Here is a 14,281-nt window from a genome sequence, read left to right on the forward strand (position 1 = left end):
AAGAGGTTTTTCCGCCCACTAAGTATGGCTTTCGAAAACTCTGGGAGTTGCAGAAATCTAAAATGGTTCAGGTCCACACGTATTGCTCAACGTGCAATTTTCTGACTGAAGAACATGGCCTCAATGAACAGCTCTGTCGCATTTGCTCCCAGGTGTTTCCACTTTCTGCACTGCTGAAGAAAGGGAGTTTTTTTATCCTGATGGACCTGAAGATACAGTTGCAGCAGCTTCTGAAAAGAACGGGAAACATTGTTGGCAACAACTTGCAAAAGCTCACTTCAACCTCCTCGGATGGATTCAAAGATATAACTGATGGTGCGCTGTACAAGAAGATGCGCCATGTGCTCAAGATGAGGTGGAGTGACTTGACTTTAACTCTGAATACTGATGGCTCGCCAGTCTTCAAATCCAGCAAAGGCTCAGTATGGCCGATCCAGGTCTCGCTGAATGAGTTGCCTGTGCCTCTTCGCTGGAAAAACATCCTGATTGCAGGTGTTTGGTTCAGCAAAGAACATCCACCTACTCACCTTTTCTTGAAGGCCTTTGTTGGCAAGTTCCAAGGTCTGGGGAAGATAACATGGTCATTTGCGCAGCAAGTTGTCCACTCTGCCGTGAAAATTGCTTGCTGCTGTGTTGACTCGCCTGCACGAGCTGCTTTGCTGAATTCAAAACAGTTCAACGGATACTACGGCTGTTCTTGGTGTCTGCAGAAAGGAACTCTTGTGGAAGGTAAAGAAGTTTTTACATTACTTAATATTGGAACGTAGCAGTCTTAATATTAACCTTTGCTTAGCCACTACCTTGGGAGCAAGAGGCAGAGAGTCTGCATGCAAATAGCAAAAAGAAAACCACGGCAGCTAGCATCGGGAGCTTCCGCTATCCACTGTACATGTGCACAAACTATATGTGATCAAATGATCTGTGGCATCTGCAGACGTCAGGTGCTTGGAGATAGCTATTTGTGACTCATTTAGCACAGTACGGCATGTAATCAGGGTGGTTTTCATGAATAGTGCATTCTCGGTTAACAAAAATCTATTAAACTGAACTGCTGCTTAAATGGAATTGACTGTGATATAATTGGTTTCACACTTTTATTTTGCACACTTGTTCATCTCTCAGTTAATAGAGCTCCTGTTAAATGGAAAATATAATTTACAGGGGTTCTGTTTAATGAGTCTGCTGTATAAGCGCCAAAATGTCCGCTGTCCTAATTGATGTCTCAAAGTGTCCAAGGAAGCCTTGGATACTTTGCGGCCTAAAAGCTAATATTGCGAGGTGTCTCTTATAAGCAGGGTACTAAGTTATGCATTATCTTATCAAAACCTATTTTCATGTAGCACACTGGTGTCTCGTATACCCAAGTGTCTGTTAAATCAACGTCTCTTATAAAAGGCTTCAAATGTAATTCAACTAAGTGGAACCGAACTAAGCGGTACTATTTATCCTTCAGGAGCTGTCAAGTACCCATACGAAGGAGCGGACATGGTAGAGAGGTGCCATGATGTGGTGCTGTCAACAATGTCTCTTGCTAAAAGGAGGAACTGCACAATTGGTGGCATAAAGGGACCATCTCCTCTTGCCAAGCTGACATCGTTGGATTTAGTCTGGGGTTTACCTCCAGACTACATGCATTGTGTTCTTGAAGGAGTCACCCAGCAGATCACGGAACTTTGGCTGACCTCCACTGGCAAAGCCTTCTACATTGGGAACAGAATTGCGGAGCTCAATGAGCGCATCAAGAAGGTTTGCCCACCAATTTCTTTCACCAGGCTGCCAAGGCCACTTTCAGAAAGGGCCTTTTGGAAGGCAAATGAATGGAAATTCTGGCTTTTGTATTACAGTGTCCCATGTCTTGATGGCATTCTTCCACCGAGGTACATCAGGCATTTCATGTTGCTTTCTGAAAGTGTCTTCATGCTGCTGAAGGAAACTGTCGAGGAGTCCGAGACCTTTATTGCTCAGAGATTGTTGCAGGGGTTTGTTCAGGAGGTTTCCGTACTGTATGGTGCAGCCGCTCAGACTTTCAATGTCCATCAGCTTCTTCATTTGGCGAAATCTGTTAGGATGACTGGACCACTGTGGGCCACTTCGACATTTCCATTTGAAGGAGGCAATGGAGAGATCTTGAAGTTAGTGTCCGCAGCAAAAGGTGTGCCTAGGCAGATAACTGAACGTATAGTTATGCACGGGGTGATGCAGTCTCTTAAACGCCTTGTGACTCTGCCACCTTATTTGAAAAAGCAGCAGGCAATAATTTCTGGAAAGAGCACTGAGCAGAGCCAGACCTGTGTGTTAGGTGCTCCTCTGCCTCTGTGTGTTTTGGAGGAGAATGTCCAAGCACTAATAACAGAAGCGGTTGGTGCAGGTGTAACCGTCGGAGAATATTTCAGGGCTCGTGTCAGAGGCATCGTATTGCACAGTGTGAAATACACGCGTGCCGAAAAAACATGTTCTAGTTATTTTGAAGACCACAGTGGGAATGTTTTTCAGGTTCAGGGTGTCTTTGCCGCAGGGACAACGATATTATTGTTATGCCAGGAAGTTATTCGTGAGCAGTATTTTTTGCCTTTCATGTACAGCATTGAGCATCCGCCAGTACATGTAGGGCAGTGTCTGTTGCGTGAAAGCAACGTGGCTTCGCCATGTGTTCTTGTCAATCGAGGGGGAAGATTTGTTTTAGCGAAAATTCCAAATGTTTTTGAAAGTGACTAAATGTTGTGTACCATTTCTTGTAATATGCAAGATGTTTTTGCCAGTTAAGATGGTGCACCTTACAACAGTGTACATGTTGAAGCCATGTACATATGCGTATCAATAGCTCCTCCTTTTTTTTCTTTTTAGTGGACAAAGTGTGTGGTCTAATCTTGGTTACAGTAGTGGAGCACTGGTGGTGTAGTTCGGATGTTGGCCACTATTGTCATACATACTATGTTAGTCCATAGTTTCGTTTCGAAATCTTCGCACGCAGAAGTGATATGCAAGAAAACTTTACATGCTAACGTGCAGTCGCGTGGATGAAATCGTTGGTCTGTGCATTTCGTAGCACTCACTGGCATTGTATCTCTCTTGGCATAATAGCCATGAATGTGCAGAGTTTTCCTTTCTTTTCCTTCATGGTGAGCTTGTGGGCTGCAGACACATGTCCTCTTTTACTCTGCACCTGTTATAATCTCACTGTGTTGATGCAGTGCCGCCTACTTTGATGACGAGGGTCTTGTCATAGAGATTTCTGCAATATTTTCAGCCTTCCTTTTTTGTTTAACCTTGATGTTGCTTGCCTAACTACCATGTGCTATGGCACTATACATATTCTTCCACTAGGACACTATACGTAAACTAAGCACAAAAACAAGGTACACTTTTAATCACTTGTAATGATCTCCTACCAAGAAACAGTGAAACGTGGTCTTGATGCGATTTGCTTGGTGCATCGCAGAAAATTATGTCCAGCTTTTTCCAGTCATGTCTGGCAGTGAATTAATTTTTCTTAGATATAACTGATGGTGAGCTGTACAAGATGCGCTGTGTGTTCAATATGAGGCGGAGTGACTTGGCTTTAACTCTGAACACTGATGACTCGCCAGTCTTGTAATCCAGCCAAGGCTCAGTATGGCCGATCCAAGTCTCACTGAATGAGTTGCCTGTGTCTCTTCGTTGAAGCAACATCCTGATTGGAGCAGTTTGGTTCAGCAATGAACGTCCACCTGTTAACATTTTCTGAAAGGTCTTTGTTGACAAATTCAAAGGTCTGGGGGAGATAACATGGTCATTTGGACAGCAAGTTGTTCACTCTGCTGTGGAAATTGTGTGCCGCTTTGTCGACTCGCATGCACGAGCTGCTCTGCTGAATGCAAAACAGTTCAACGGATACTATGGCTGTTCTTGGCGTCTTTTCTGAAAGGAACTATTGTCGAAGGTAAAAAAAAATCACAGCATATCCACGGGGTGAATGATGATGAGTGGGGCGAAGCTACGGAGGGAATCATCTGTAAACCGTGAAACTCTTCCGTGAAATGCGCCCAGTACATAATATAAAGAGTGTAAAACATCGTGTATATATTAAACATCAAACTTTTATTGTACTGTTGGTTTACGTGGTCCCTTCATTATCACTTGTGATCGGTGAAATGCAAGGAAGAAGTCCGCTCCCGAGCGAAAGAGCGCCAAGAGCGACCGCATTCCCCGCTCGCCCTGTGCGAATTAAAGGCAAGGCTGGAGGGAAGACAGGACGCGCGTTCCACGACGCGAGGTCGGTAGCATGCCCAACGAAAGCCAACGGAACGCGATCGTGCAAGTGCTCCGGCTTCGCATCGCCTCATGGTTCCATTTAGCGTCCCAAAACCAAACATATTGCTCAAGGTGTGCCTTGCGTTTTTCGTAGAAATAATTTCTTTATCATGTACATTAAGACGAAAAGTTGAAAGCTCACTAGAGTGTATCGCCCGCAAAGTATCTCTTTTAGTGTGATTTAACTCTCGTACGGCAGGGTCCTCGCGCCGTTGCCGGTCCACCTCGCCCGTTGACGATCGGGCGAGGTGGCTACATGCAACTACTACTACTACACTTTAAGAAAAACATCTGGCGTTCTTTCGTTCTGCTTTTACAAAACATCTGGCGTCTTTCGTTGGTTTATTTCATCAATCAACGGCGTTTTGAACAAAATTTTTATTGTTTAATCACGCACAGGAGAAATCTCACCAGGCACTACCTTGGAGGTAAACAATGGCTGCTAATGGCAATGAGAGACAGAAGAAGTCGGCTTTTAGCTAACACTTACACTTCTACTTCTACTAACGTTTCCTACTGGAACATGCCAATGGCTGCTAATGGGGAATGAGAGACAGAAGAATTCGGCTTTTAGTTAACGCGCACGCTGCGAATTTTTTATTGTTCAACAACGCACAGGAGAAATCTCCCACCGGCACCACCCTGGAGGTCAAAGCGTAAGACTTGTTACTCACTACTACGACCACGACGACTACGAGGGACGAACGGGTGCCGCCTTAAGGAGCTTCGCCCCTAAAAGGTTTTGCAGGAGCGGCCGCCATGGTCGAGAGGTGCCACAATGTGGTGCTGTTGGCAACGTCTCTTCCCGCAAGGAGGAACTGCACAGTCGATGGCATAAAGGGGCCGTCGCCTCTTGCCAAGCTGACATCGTTTGGGTCTAGTCGGCGATATACCGCCAGACTACATGCATTGCGTTCTTGAAGGAGTCACCCAGCAGATCACGGAACTTTGGCTGACCTCCACTGGCAAAGCCTTCTACATTGGGAACAGGATGGCGGAGCTCAATGAGGGCATCAAGAAGGTTCGTCCATCAATTTCTTTCGCAAGGCTGCCAAGGCCACTTTCAGAAAGGGCCTTTTGGAAGGCAACTGAATGGAAATTCTGGCTTTTGTATTACAGTGTCCCATGTCTCGATGGCATTCTTTCATCGAGGTAAATCGGGCATTTCTTGATGCTTTCTAAGTGTCTTCGTGCTGCTGAAGGAAACTGTCGAGGAGTCCGAGACCTTTATTGCTCAGAGATTGTTGCAGGGGTTTGTTCAGGAGGTTTCCGTACTGTATGGTGCAGCTGCTCAGACTTTCAATGTCCATCAGCTTCTTCACTGGGAAAAATCTGTTAGGATGACTGGACCACTGTGGGCCACTTCGACATTTCCATTTGAAGGAGGCAATGGAGAGATCTTGAAGTTAGTGTCCGCAGCAAAAGGTGTGCCTAGGCAGATAACTGAACGTATAGTTATGCACGGGGTGATGCAGTCGCTTAAACGCCTTGTGACTCTGCCACCTTATATGAAAAAGCAGCAGGCAATAATTTCAGGAAAGCGCACTGAGCAAAGCCAGACCTGTGTGTTAGGTGCTCCTCTGCCTCTCTGTGTTTTGTAGGAGAATGTCCAAGCACTAATAACGGAAGCTCTTGGTGCAGGTGTAACCGTCGGAGAATATTTCAGGGCTCGTGTCGGAGGCATCGTATTGCTCGGTGCGAAATACACGCGTGCCGAAAAAACATGTTCTAGTTATTTTGAAGACCACAGTGGGAATGTTTTTCAGGTTCAGGGTGTCTTTGCCGCAGGGGCAATGATATTATTGTTATGCCAGGAAGTTATTCGTGAGCAGTATTTTTTACCTTTCATGTACAGCATCGAGCATCTGCCAGTACATATGTAGGGCAGTGATTACTGCCACATCTTCTTCATTAATAGAATATTCGACAGTGGAGCTCTAGTGCTGTAGTTCAGGTGTTGGCCAGTATTCTCCTGCATACTTTATCATTAAGAAAACTTTACTCGTGAACAATCATGGGCCATCACCTTCATCCACGTTAGTGTATTTCATAGCACTCACTGGCATTGTATCTCATGGCATAACAGATTAGAATGTGCAGAGTTTTCCTTTCTTTTCCTTCATGGTGAGCTTGTGGGCTGCAGACACATGTCCTCTTTTACTCTGCACCTGTTATAATCTCACTGTGTTGATGCAGTGCCGCCTACTTTGATGACGAGGGTCTTGTCATAAAGATTTCTGCAATATTTTCAGCCTTCCTTTTTTGTTTAACCTTGATTTTGCTTGCCTAACCACCATGTGCTATGGCACTATACATATTCTTTCACTATGACACTATACGTAAACTAAACAAAAAACAAGGTACAGTGTTAATCACTTGTAATGATCTCCTACCAAGAAACAGTGAAACATGGTTTTGATGCGATTTGCTTGGTGCATCGTCGAAAATTACGTGCAGCTTTTTCCATTCATGCCTGGCAGTGAATTAATTTTTCTGTGCTTGGTTGCCAAATAGAGAAGTGATATGTCTGGTGCTGGCAGCTCGTTTCTTGCGCCCTTTGGTCTCTACTCTACTCAGCGGACAGAGACTGCTGAGTTCCAGTTCAAATGTGTTTTTAGTCTTCAAAGCTCCTGAGTCAGTATTGCATTATATAAAAATTTTGTAGCAGTCATAGTCAACCAGATGTATAACACAATGTTCTGGATTGTTGAAATTTTCCAACTTATAGCCCATATACATTGGTTCTCTTTGTTGTTTCTTAATGACAACAGTTCATGTGTGTACTGTAATTAAAACAAAATCCAGGCAGCTCCTCTTCACAAACACCGCCGAAACTGCAAAGCTTATGTTGGTGTTTCCTCGGGCTATAGTATATTGTTTTGAAGTCTTCCTTTGTTAAGCGTGTAGCTTCGGCATCTCTGCATGAACGTTGCGGTTGACTCTGCGACATGTCCATTCTAGCCGATGCTCACGTCGGGTGACTGTTTTGAGAAATGTTCACCGTTCTGAAAGTGGAAACTCCTGAACACTGACACTGGCATGGCATTTTAAACTCCACTTACCTCATCATCACCTCATCTTGGTGCTTTTTTCAAAGGTTCACCTGTGCTTGAAAGTTTACCACTCAACTTTGTCTGCCCTGACATTTCGCAGCACAATGCAGTCCTCGCTTCTATACGAAGCCTCACTTTGGCCACACTGCGAGGCCCTGTGATCTGCTCTGTACTGACCCCGAAACTGAAAGCCACAGCTAAGAACAGCTTTGTTCTGTGCTGACGTGTTGAATAAGTGAAAATGTGGCAATGCGTCTTTTTTTCTTAAATGGGCCAACCTCCAGTAAGCGATCTGATGACAGCGTCGTGCAGAAAGATGAGCCAAGTTCTCAAGGTCAGGTAACAGATGACGAGCTTCCCGAAATTTCGGACAATGATGATATTGGTCTGGAAGACGGGACAAGTGCACAGGACAGCAATCCAGAGATGGACAGGCAGTTTCCCGACAGCTCAGTGTGCCGAAGAAATTCCAGAAGATAGGCCAGACCCAGAAGACTGTGACGTCAACGATCCAGATGTTGATCTCTCTGAGTTGATCGCGGCAAATTCATCTGTACATCTTCCTGGCATTTCCACAACTAGGTTGCAAGCCATGCTGCTGGTACTGACTTTCGTTGTGGCAGCTGGACTACCATGGACCCAAGTAGACGGCTTGTTGAAGTTGCTCAATGCAATATTTGGCCAAGAGGGTTTTCTGTCCACTAAGTATGGGTGTCGAAAACTTTGGGATTTACAAAAATCTAAAATGGTTCAGGCCCACAAGTGCAATTTTTTGACTGAAACCCATGGCCTCAATGAACAGCTCTGTCGCATTTGCTCCCAGGTGTTTCCACTTTCTGCACTGCTGAAGAAAGGGAGTTTTTTTATCCTGATGGACCTAAAGATACAGTTGCAGCAGCTTCTGAAAAGAATGGGAAACATTGTTGGCAACAACTTACAAAAGCTCGCTTCAACCTAAACGGATTAATTCAAGGATATAACCAGAGCTGGGCAAAGATACTTTGAAATTGTATCGCGATACGATACAAGATACTCAGGCAAGAAGTACTTGAGATACAGATATAAGATACTGCAACACTGATTGTATCCGATACGATACATTCCAATTGTATCTTAAGATACTTCGATACATTCTCAAATTTGTTAATATATATCTATATAATGCAGAATTAAACGCCTATAGATGTTCGCTTGAAAATTTATTAACTGCGACCATTTGTGTTTCATTTGAATGAAAACTCTGTTCGTATTTCAAAAGCGTTGTACTTCTTGTTCAAGGTATATGTGTTTCAATGCGAAACAACTTATTGGCGCTGTTTTAGCTGCTTAACGTGACAGCTCTTTATACATTTCGCTGATAGCGGTTCTTGCTTGTAGCTTTTGTACCTGATAGGAGCTAGTCGCTGCTCTAGCTGCTTGCTGACCAGCAAGCGGGTTGTTAACTAACCATATGAACTTCTATACGAAGTCTCCGCACGATGGCGCAAATACCGCTTTGGAGTTCTACCTTGCCGGTAAACATATTACCGTTTTCGTAATAACGGATCACCGGACAGGTGTACGTCACCAAGAACATGTGCAGCCCAGAAACGTTTCAGACGTATTGTACAGTTGCGCAAAGCGCTGCAGGACACCGCCGTTATTCGCGTTATTGACACTGATAGATCCGATTACTTGGTGATTAGCAACAGTAAAATGATTCAGGGAAGCCTAAACAACGAAAACAAATATATATAAGTAAAATAAAAAAGCGGTTCCGTATCAAACACAGCGAATAAGTATAAAAACACGATATAGGAGGCACCCGTAAGAGCTAATAATGATTGTTGCGTTTTACGTCGAAAAACCACGATATGAATATGAAAGACGCTGTATCGAGGGCTCCGGAAATTTTGACCACCTGGGGTTCTAAAACCTACATATAAGCACACGGGCCCCTACCATATTCCCTCCATCGAAATCCGGCTACCGCGACCTTCGGGCCAGCAGTCAAGCGCCATAAGCACTGGAACACCGCGGCGGGTAACCCCTAATAGCTACGACAATTACATTCAGTGCCTATGAAAATTGCGTAAAACGACTCTGGGACGCTCATGAGAAAAACGGAGCATGTGGAATATAAGTATATAAATTTATATTCCACTTGAAGAAGAACAGCAGCAAAATAACGCAGAAAAAAAACAATGTAGATACATAAGTAATGTACTGGGATGGAAACGAAGGACCAGCTAAGAAATAACTTCTGCTAACAATCAAATTATGATTTTAAAAACTCTTTGAATAAAAGAAAAACAGACGTACGCCAAGATAGCGTCTGTTAGGTGAATGCTTGTTCTGTTAAATCCAGCAACGGTACCGTTGGTGCTATAGCTGTTAGAATCTTATTTGCATATAAGTCAATCTCATTGCATGTAATGCAAATTTACATTCACGAGATCCTTCAAATCGCCGAAGTGTGAAAGCCACGAGAGGCAAAGCAACCCGCCATTCTTGCATCCTTCAGACTTCGTAACGAAGCACCACACGAGAGGAACTTCGATAATGACTTTACAGCGGCATCAGCATGTGTGCGAAAGACGCCGCACGCATTGTAATACGCGGCACAGGAGAGTGGCTAAGTGCCAGATGTCATGGCACTGACAAAACTAAAAAAAACGATTAAACAAAAAATCACAGCATATCCACGGGGTGAATGATGATGAGTGGGGCGAAGCTACGGAGGGAATCATCTGTAAACCGTGAAACTCTTCCGTGAAATGCGCCCAGTACATAATATAAAGAGTGTGAAACATCGTGTATATATTAAACATCAAACTTTTATTGTACTGTTGGTTTACGTGGTCCCTTCATTATCACTTGTGATCGGTGAAATGCAAGGAAGAAGTCCGCTCCCGAGCGAAAGAGCGCCAAGAGCGACCGCATTCCCCGCTCGCCCTGTGCGAATTAAAGGCAAGGCTAGAGGGAAGACAGGACGCGCGTTCCACGACGCGAGGTCGGTAGCATGCCCAACGAAAGACAACGGAACGCGATCGTGCAAGTGCTCCGGCTTCGCATCGCCTCATGGTTCCATTTAGCGTCCCAAAACCAAACATATTGCTCAAGGTGTGCCTTGCGTTTTTCGTAGAAATAATTTCTTTATCATGTACATTAAGACGAAAAGTTGAAAGCTCACTAGAGTGTATCGCCCGCAAAGTATGTCTTTTAGTGTGATTTAACTCTCGTACGGCAGGGTCCTCGCGCCGTTGCCGGTCCACCTCGCCCGTTGACGATCGGGCGAGGTGGCTACATGCAACTACTACTACTACACTTTAAGAAAAACATCTGGCGTTCTTTCGTTCTGCTTTTACAAAACATCTGGCGTCTTTCGTTGGTTTATTTCATCAATCAACGGCGTTTTGAACAAAATTTTTATTGTTTAATCACGCACAGGAGAAATCTCACCAGGCACTACCTTGGAGGTAAACAATGGCTGCTAATGGCAATGAGAGACAGAAGAAGTCGGCTTTTAGCTAACACTTACACTTCTCCTTCTACTAACGTTTCCTACTGGAACATGCCAATGGCTGCTAATGGGGAATGAGAGACAGAAGAATTCGGCTTTTAGTTAACGCGCACGCTGCGAATTTTTTATTGTTCAACAACGCACAGGAGAAATCTCCCACCGGCACCACCTTGGAGGTCAAAGCGTAAGACTTGTTACTCACTACTACGACCACGACGACTACGAGGGACGAACGGGTGCCGCCTTAAGGAGCTTCGCCCCTAAAATTCGGCTGGGCGCAGACGTTCGCCGCTTGTCTGTCGAGACGACGCGAGCGCCATCTCGTAACTCTGCTCAACCAATATATAGGGACGCTCAGAGCTTATCGCCTATCTTCGCTGGAAAACTCTTGCGGAAAGATAAAATATTGTCACTGCCTTTAGCTTTATTCCGGTGACTTAGTGGCAGCAGTATCAGCTTGAGAAGCGGAGCTCAGCCAGCGTTTATTGCTTCGCACGGTGGTTGTGCGACCGCAGTATCTTGTATCTTAAGATACACGATACATTCTTCAATGTATCGGAAATACAGATACAGATACTTGTTTTGCGAGACGTATCGCGATACAGATACCAGATACCCGAAAAGTATCTAAGATAGTATCGAAGATACATGTATCTTCGATACTGCCCAGCACTGGATATAACAGATGGTGAGCTGTACAAGATGCGCCATGTGCTGAATATGAGGTGGAGTGACTTGACTTTAACTCTGAATGCTGATGGCTCGCCAGTCTTCAAATCCAGCAAAGGCTCAGTATGGCCAATCCAGGTCTCTCTGAATGAGTTGCCTGTGCCTCTTCTTTGAAGCAACATCCTGATTCGAGCAGTTTGGTTCAGCAATGAACGTCCACCTGTTAACGTTTCTTTGAATGCCTTTGTTGACAAGTTCCAAAGTCTGGGGTAGATAACATTGTTTTAGCTAGAAAAGAGCACCGAACAGAGCCAGACTGGTGTGTCTGTGTTCTTCTGCATGGGTACCCGAGATTTGTACCGTATCTTCCAGTGTACAAGGCTTGTTTTTTCCAAGGTCAAACTGTGCACCTGTCAATGCCTAGGTATGCAGCAGTATATTTCTGCTTTTTATTATTTGTATGCCTCATGCACCGAGTAATTATTTATTATTTGGGAGAGAATATCTTTTCATATCTTGAATTTAGTTTTTTTTTTGCGTATTTTCTTGTACATATTTGTCCTGCAAAGTGCATGAATTGCAGTTGCAATCGCTTGCAACCATCTCCTAACTACAAACATTTGAAACACTCTTTTGATGCTATTTGCTTAGCACCACATAAAAAAATTGTGTTGGGCTGTTTTTGACTTGTGCCTGTCAGTGAATTTATTTTTCTGTTCTGGGTTGCCAGAAGTGATGTCTGGTACTTGCAGCTGGCTTGTTGTTCTCTTTTTGCTCTGCTCGTCAGCCTTATAACAGAGGCCATCCATAATATCTCGTAATTTTTAATGGGTTCACTTCGGTTGGTTTTGGCTTTTCATTTGAAATGTGCTTTTCATTTCCAATGTTTCTATGTGTCGAGCACTTTTACGTTGCAGTGTTCTGGGTTTTTGAAGTTTTCAAACGAATGTCTCTGTTACTTTGATTATTTTGCATTCTATTTTATTGGATATTCATGTATGCCTACAACAGTTCACCATGTTTGTATTGCGCTTAGAAGTACAAAAATTGTGCCATGCTGATGTGGTCAATAAATCCAAATGTGACTCTGCCTTCGTCTTTTTATTCTGATCAACTAGTGTCTGCTTTCCAACGAATATGTGTGCATGTACTAGATCTCCATATAGTTATCTCGTGCTGTCTTGTGCCATGGGTGGTACAGTACAAACACGTACATTTACATATATTTATTTATATTTAGATTGTATAATGGATACATCTACTACCAAAAAGATCATGGGGATCTACATCAAGGTACTCAAAACGCATCTGCCTAAGACTTACCAAATTTAATCTGTGCACCTGTTACGACATTGGAGATATCATAATTCTTTAGGTCGTCTGCATGACATACAATTAACTGCATACTTCATAGCACGAAAGTTTTTACTCCATCTAAATGCTTATTGATCAGAGGCGTAAGTTACGGAGATGGGTTGCTTTGACCTTAACCCACAATCTCTTTCATGGGACATTACTGATGAAAATATCTTGTGTGAGTTGCCTTTCAATGTAAATGTGCTTACTGGATTGGCACTGATAACTCTTATTTGAAGGTGCGAGATCAGAAGGGACCACGGAGGGAACGGCCAGATTATGTTCAATATTGGCGTTGAAGGAGTACTACGAATTTCAGCAGTTTTTATAATGTTGCTTATAAAAGGTCTGGTGTCAAGAACAGTAGAATAATGTATAGTTCAGAGCGCATTTAATATATTTTAATACCGCTTCCCTAAAACATTTTTGGTTTCAATATTAATATCGTAGTGATATATGTAAACAGTGTGATGTACGTACCAAGTCGCGAGGGGATAGTAACACTTCATGTTCTTGCAGCACTCTCTAGGTTGCTGTAGGTTTTACGTGTTACATGTAAACAATGAAGGGTGAATCGACATGCAGCGAATGACTCCAACAGCAATGTTGGTTGCATCCCAGACGCAGAGTTTGCAAATCTAGTGAGCTGTGCTATCTCGTCTTGATAAGATCTTTTATGGGGTTGTCTTGCAGAAGCTGGGCGACAAAAACTTTTAAACTAAAATATGTTGTACATGTTTCCTGGCTCCAGTGTGTGGAGGGTATACTAACACTAAATGCCAAAGAAGCTCAAGAGCATTGACACCATGGTTGGAAAAGCTAATTATAAGTGAACGTACTGATGAGTTGACTCACTCAGACTGAGCCACGAGTGTGAGCGCGTCTGGCTCAGTAATATTTCGGTGAGTTTGAGTCCGAGTGAGTCTGGTTGAGGAAAATATGAGGGAGTGTGAGTCGGAGTGCATTTTGTTGAAAAAAAATTTAGTCGAAGTAAGCACAAAATATATTTCTTGAGCACACCAGAACACATTCCACCAGAACACATCCCACCAGAACACATCCCACCAGAACACGTCCCACCAGAACACACCACACTGGGTCCGCGTTCCCACCAGGACACACCACACTGGGTCGATTTTCACACCAGAACACATCCCACCAGAACACGTCCCCACCAGAACACACCACGAAGGGTCGGTTTTCCCACCAGAACACAGCACACCAGGCTGGTGTATCCACCAGAGCACACCAGTGTGTTCTGGTGATAACACCAGATCACACCAGAACACACCAAACACACTCTGGTGGGTTTTTCAACTGGGGAGCCTTGCAGAAATTCAAATTCCGAAGCATGTTCTGTTCTGTGTTCTGTTAAAGTACGTGAGTGCGTGTGTGTGTGCGTGTGTGTGTG

At 43.9% G+C, this 14,281-nt stretch overlaps 1 protein-coding gene across 1 annotated transcript in view; it reads left to right on the forward strand.

Annotated features, from left to right (window-relative positions):
- Positions 1 to 1,352: 1,352 nt before the first annotated feature.
- Positions 1,353 to 14,281, forward strand: part of LOC125759999 (uncharacterized) — a 40,838-nt gene continuing 27,909 nt past the window's right edge. Inside the window, exons 1-2 of the mRNA XM_049419545.1 lie at positions 1,353 to 2,493; positions 6,057 to 6,161. Coding sequence (XP_049275502.1) covers positions 1,486 to 2,493; positions 6,057 to 6,161 — 1,113 coding nt within the window. The 5' untranslated portion in view covers positions 1,353 to 1,485. The remainder of the gene's footprint in view (positions 2,494 to 6,056; positions 6,162 to 14,281) is intronic.

This window comes from Rhipicephalus sanguineus, chromosome 9, assembly GCF_013339695.2.
Source record: "Rhipicephalus sanguineus isolate Rsan-2018 chromosome 9, BIME_Rsan_1.4, whole genome shotgun sequence".
Classification (NCBI taxonomy): Eukaryota; Metazoa; Arthropoda; class Arachnida; order Ixodida; family Ixodidae; genus Rhipicephalus; species Rhipicephalus sanguineus.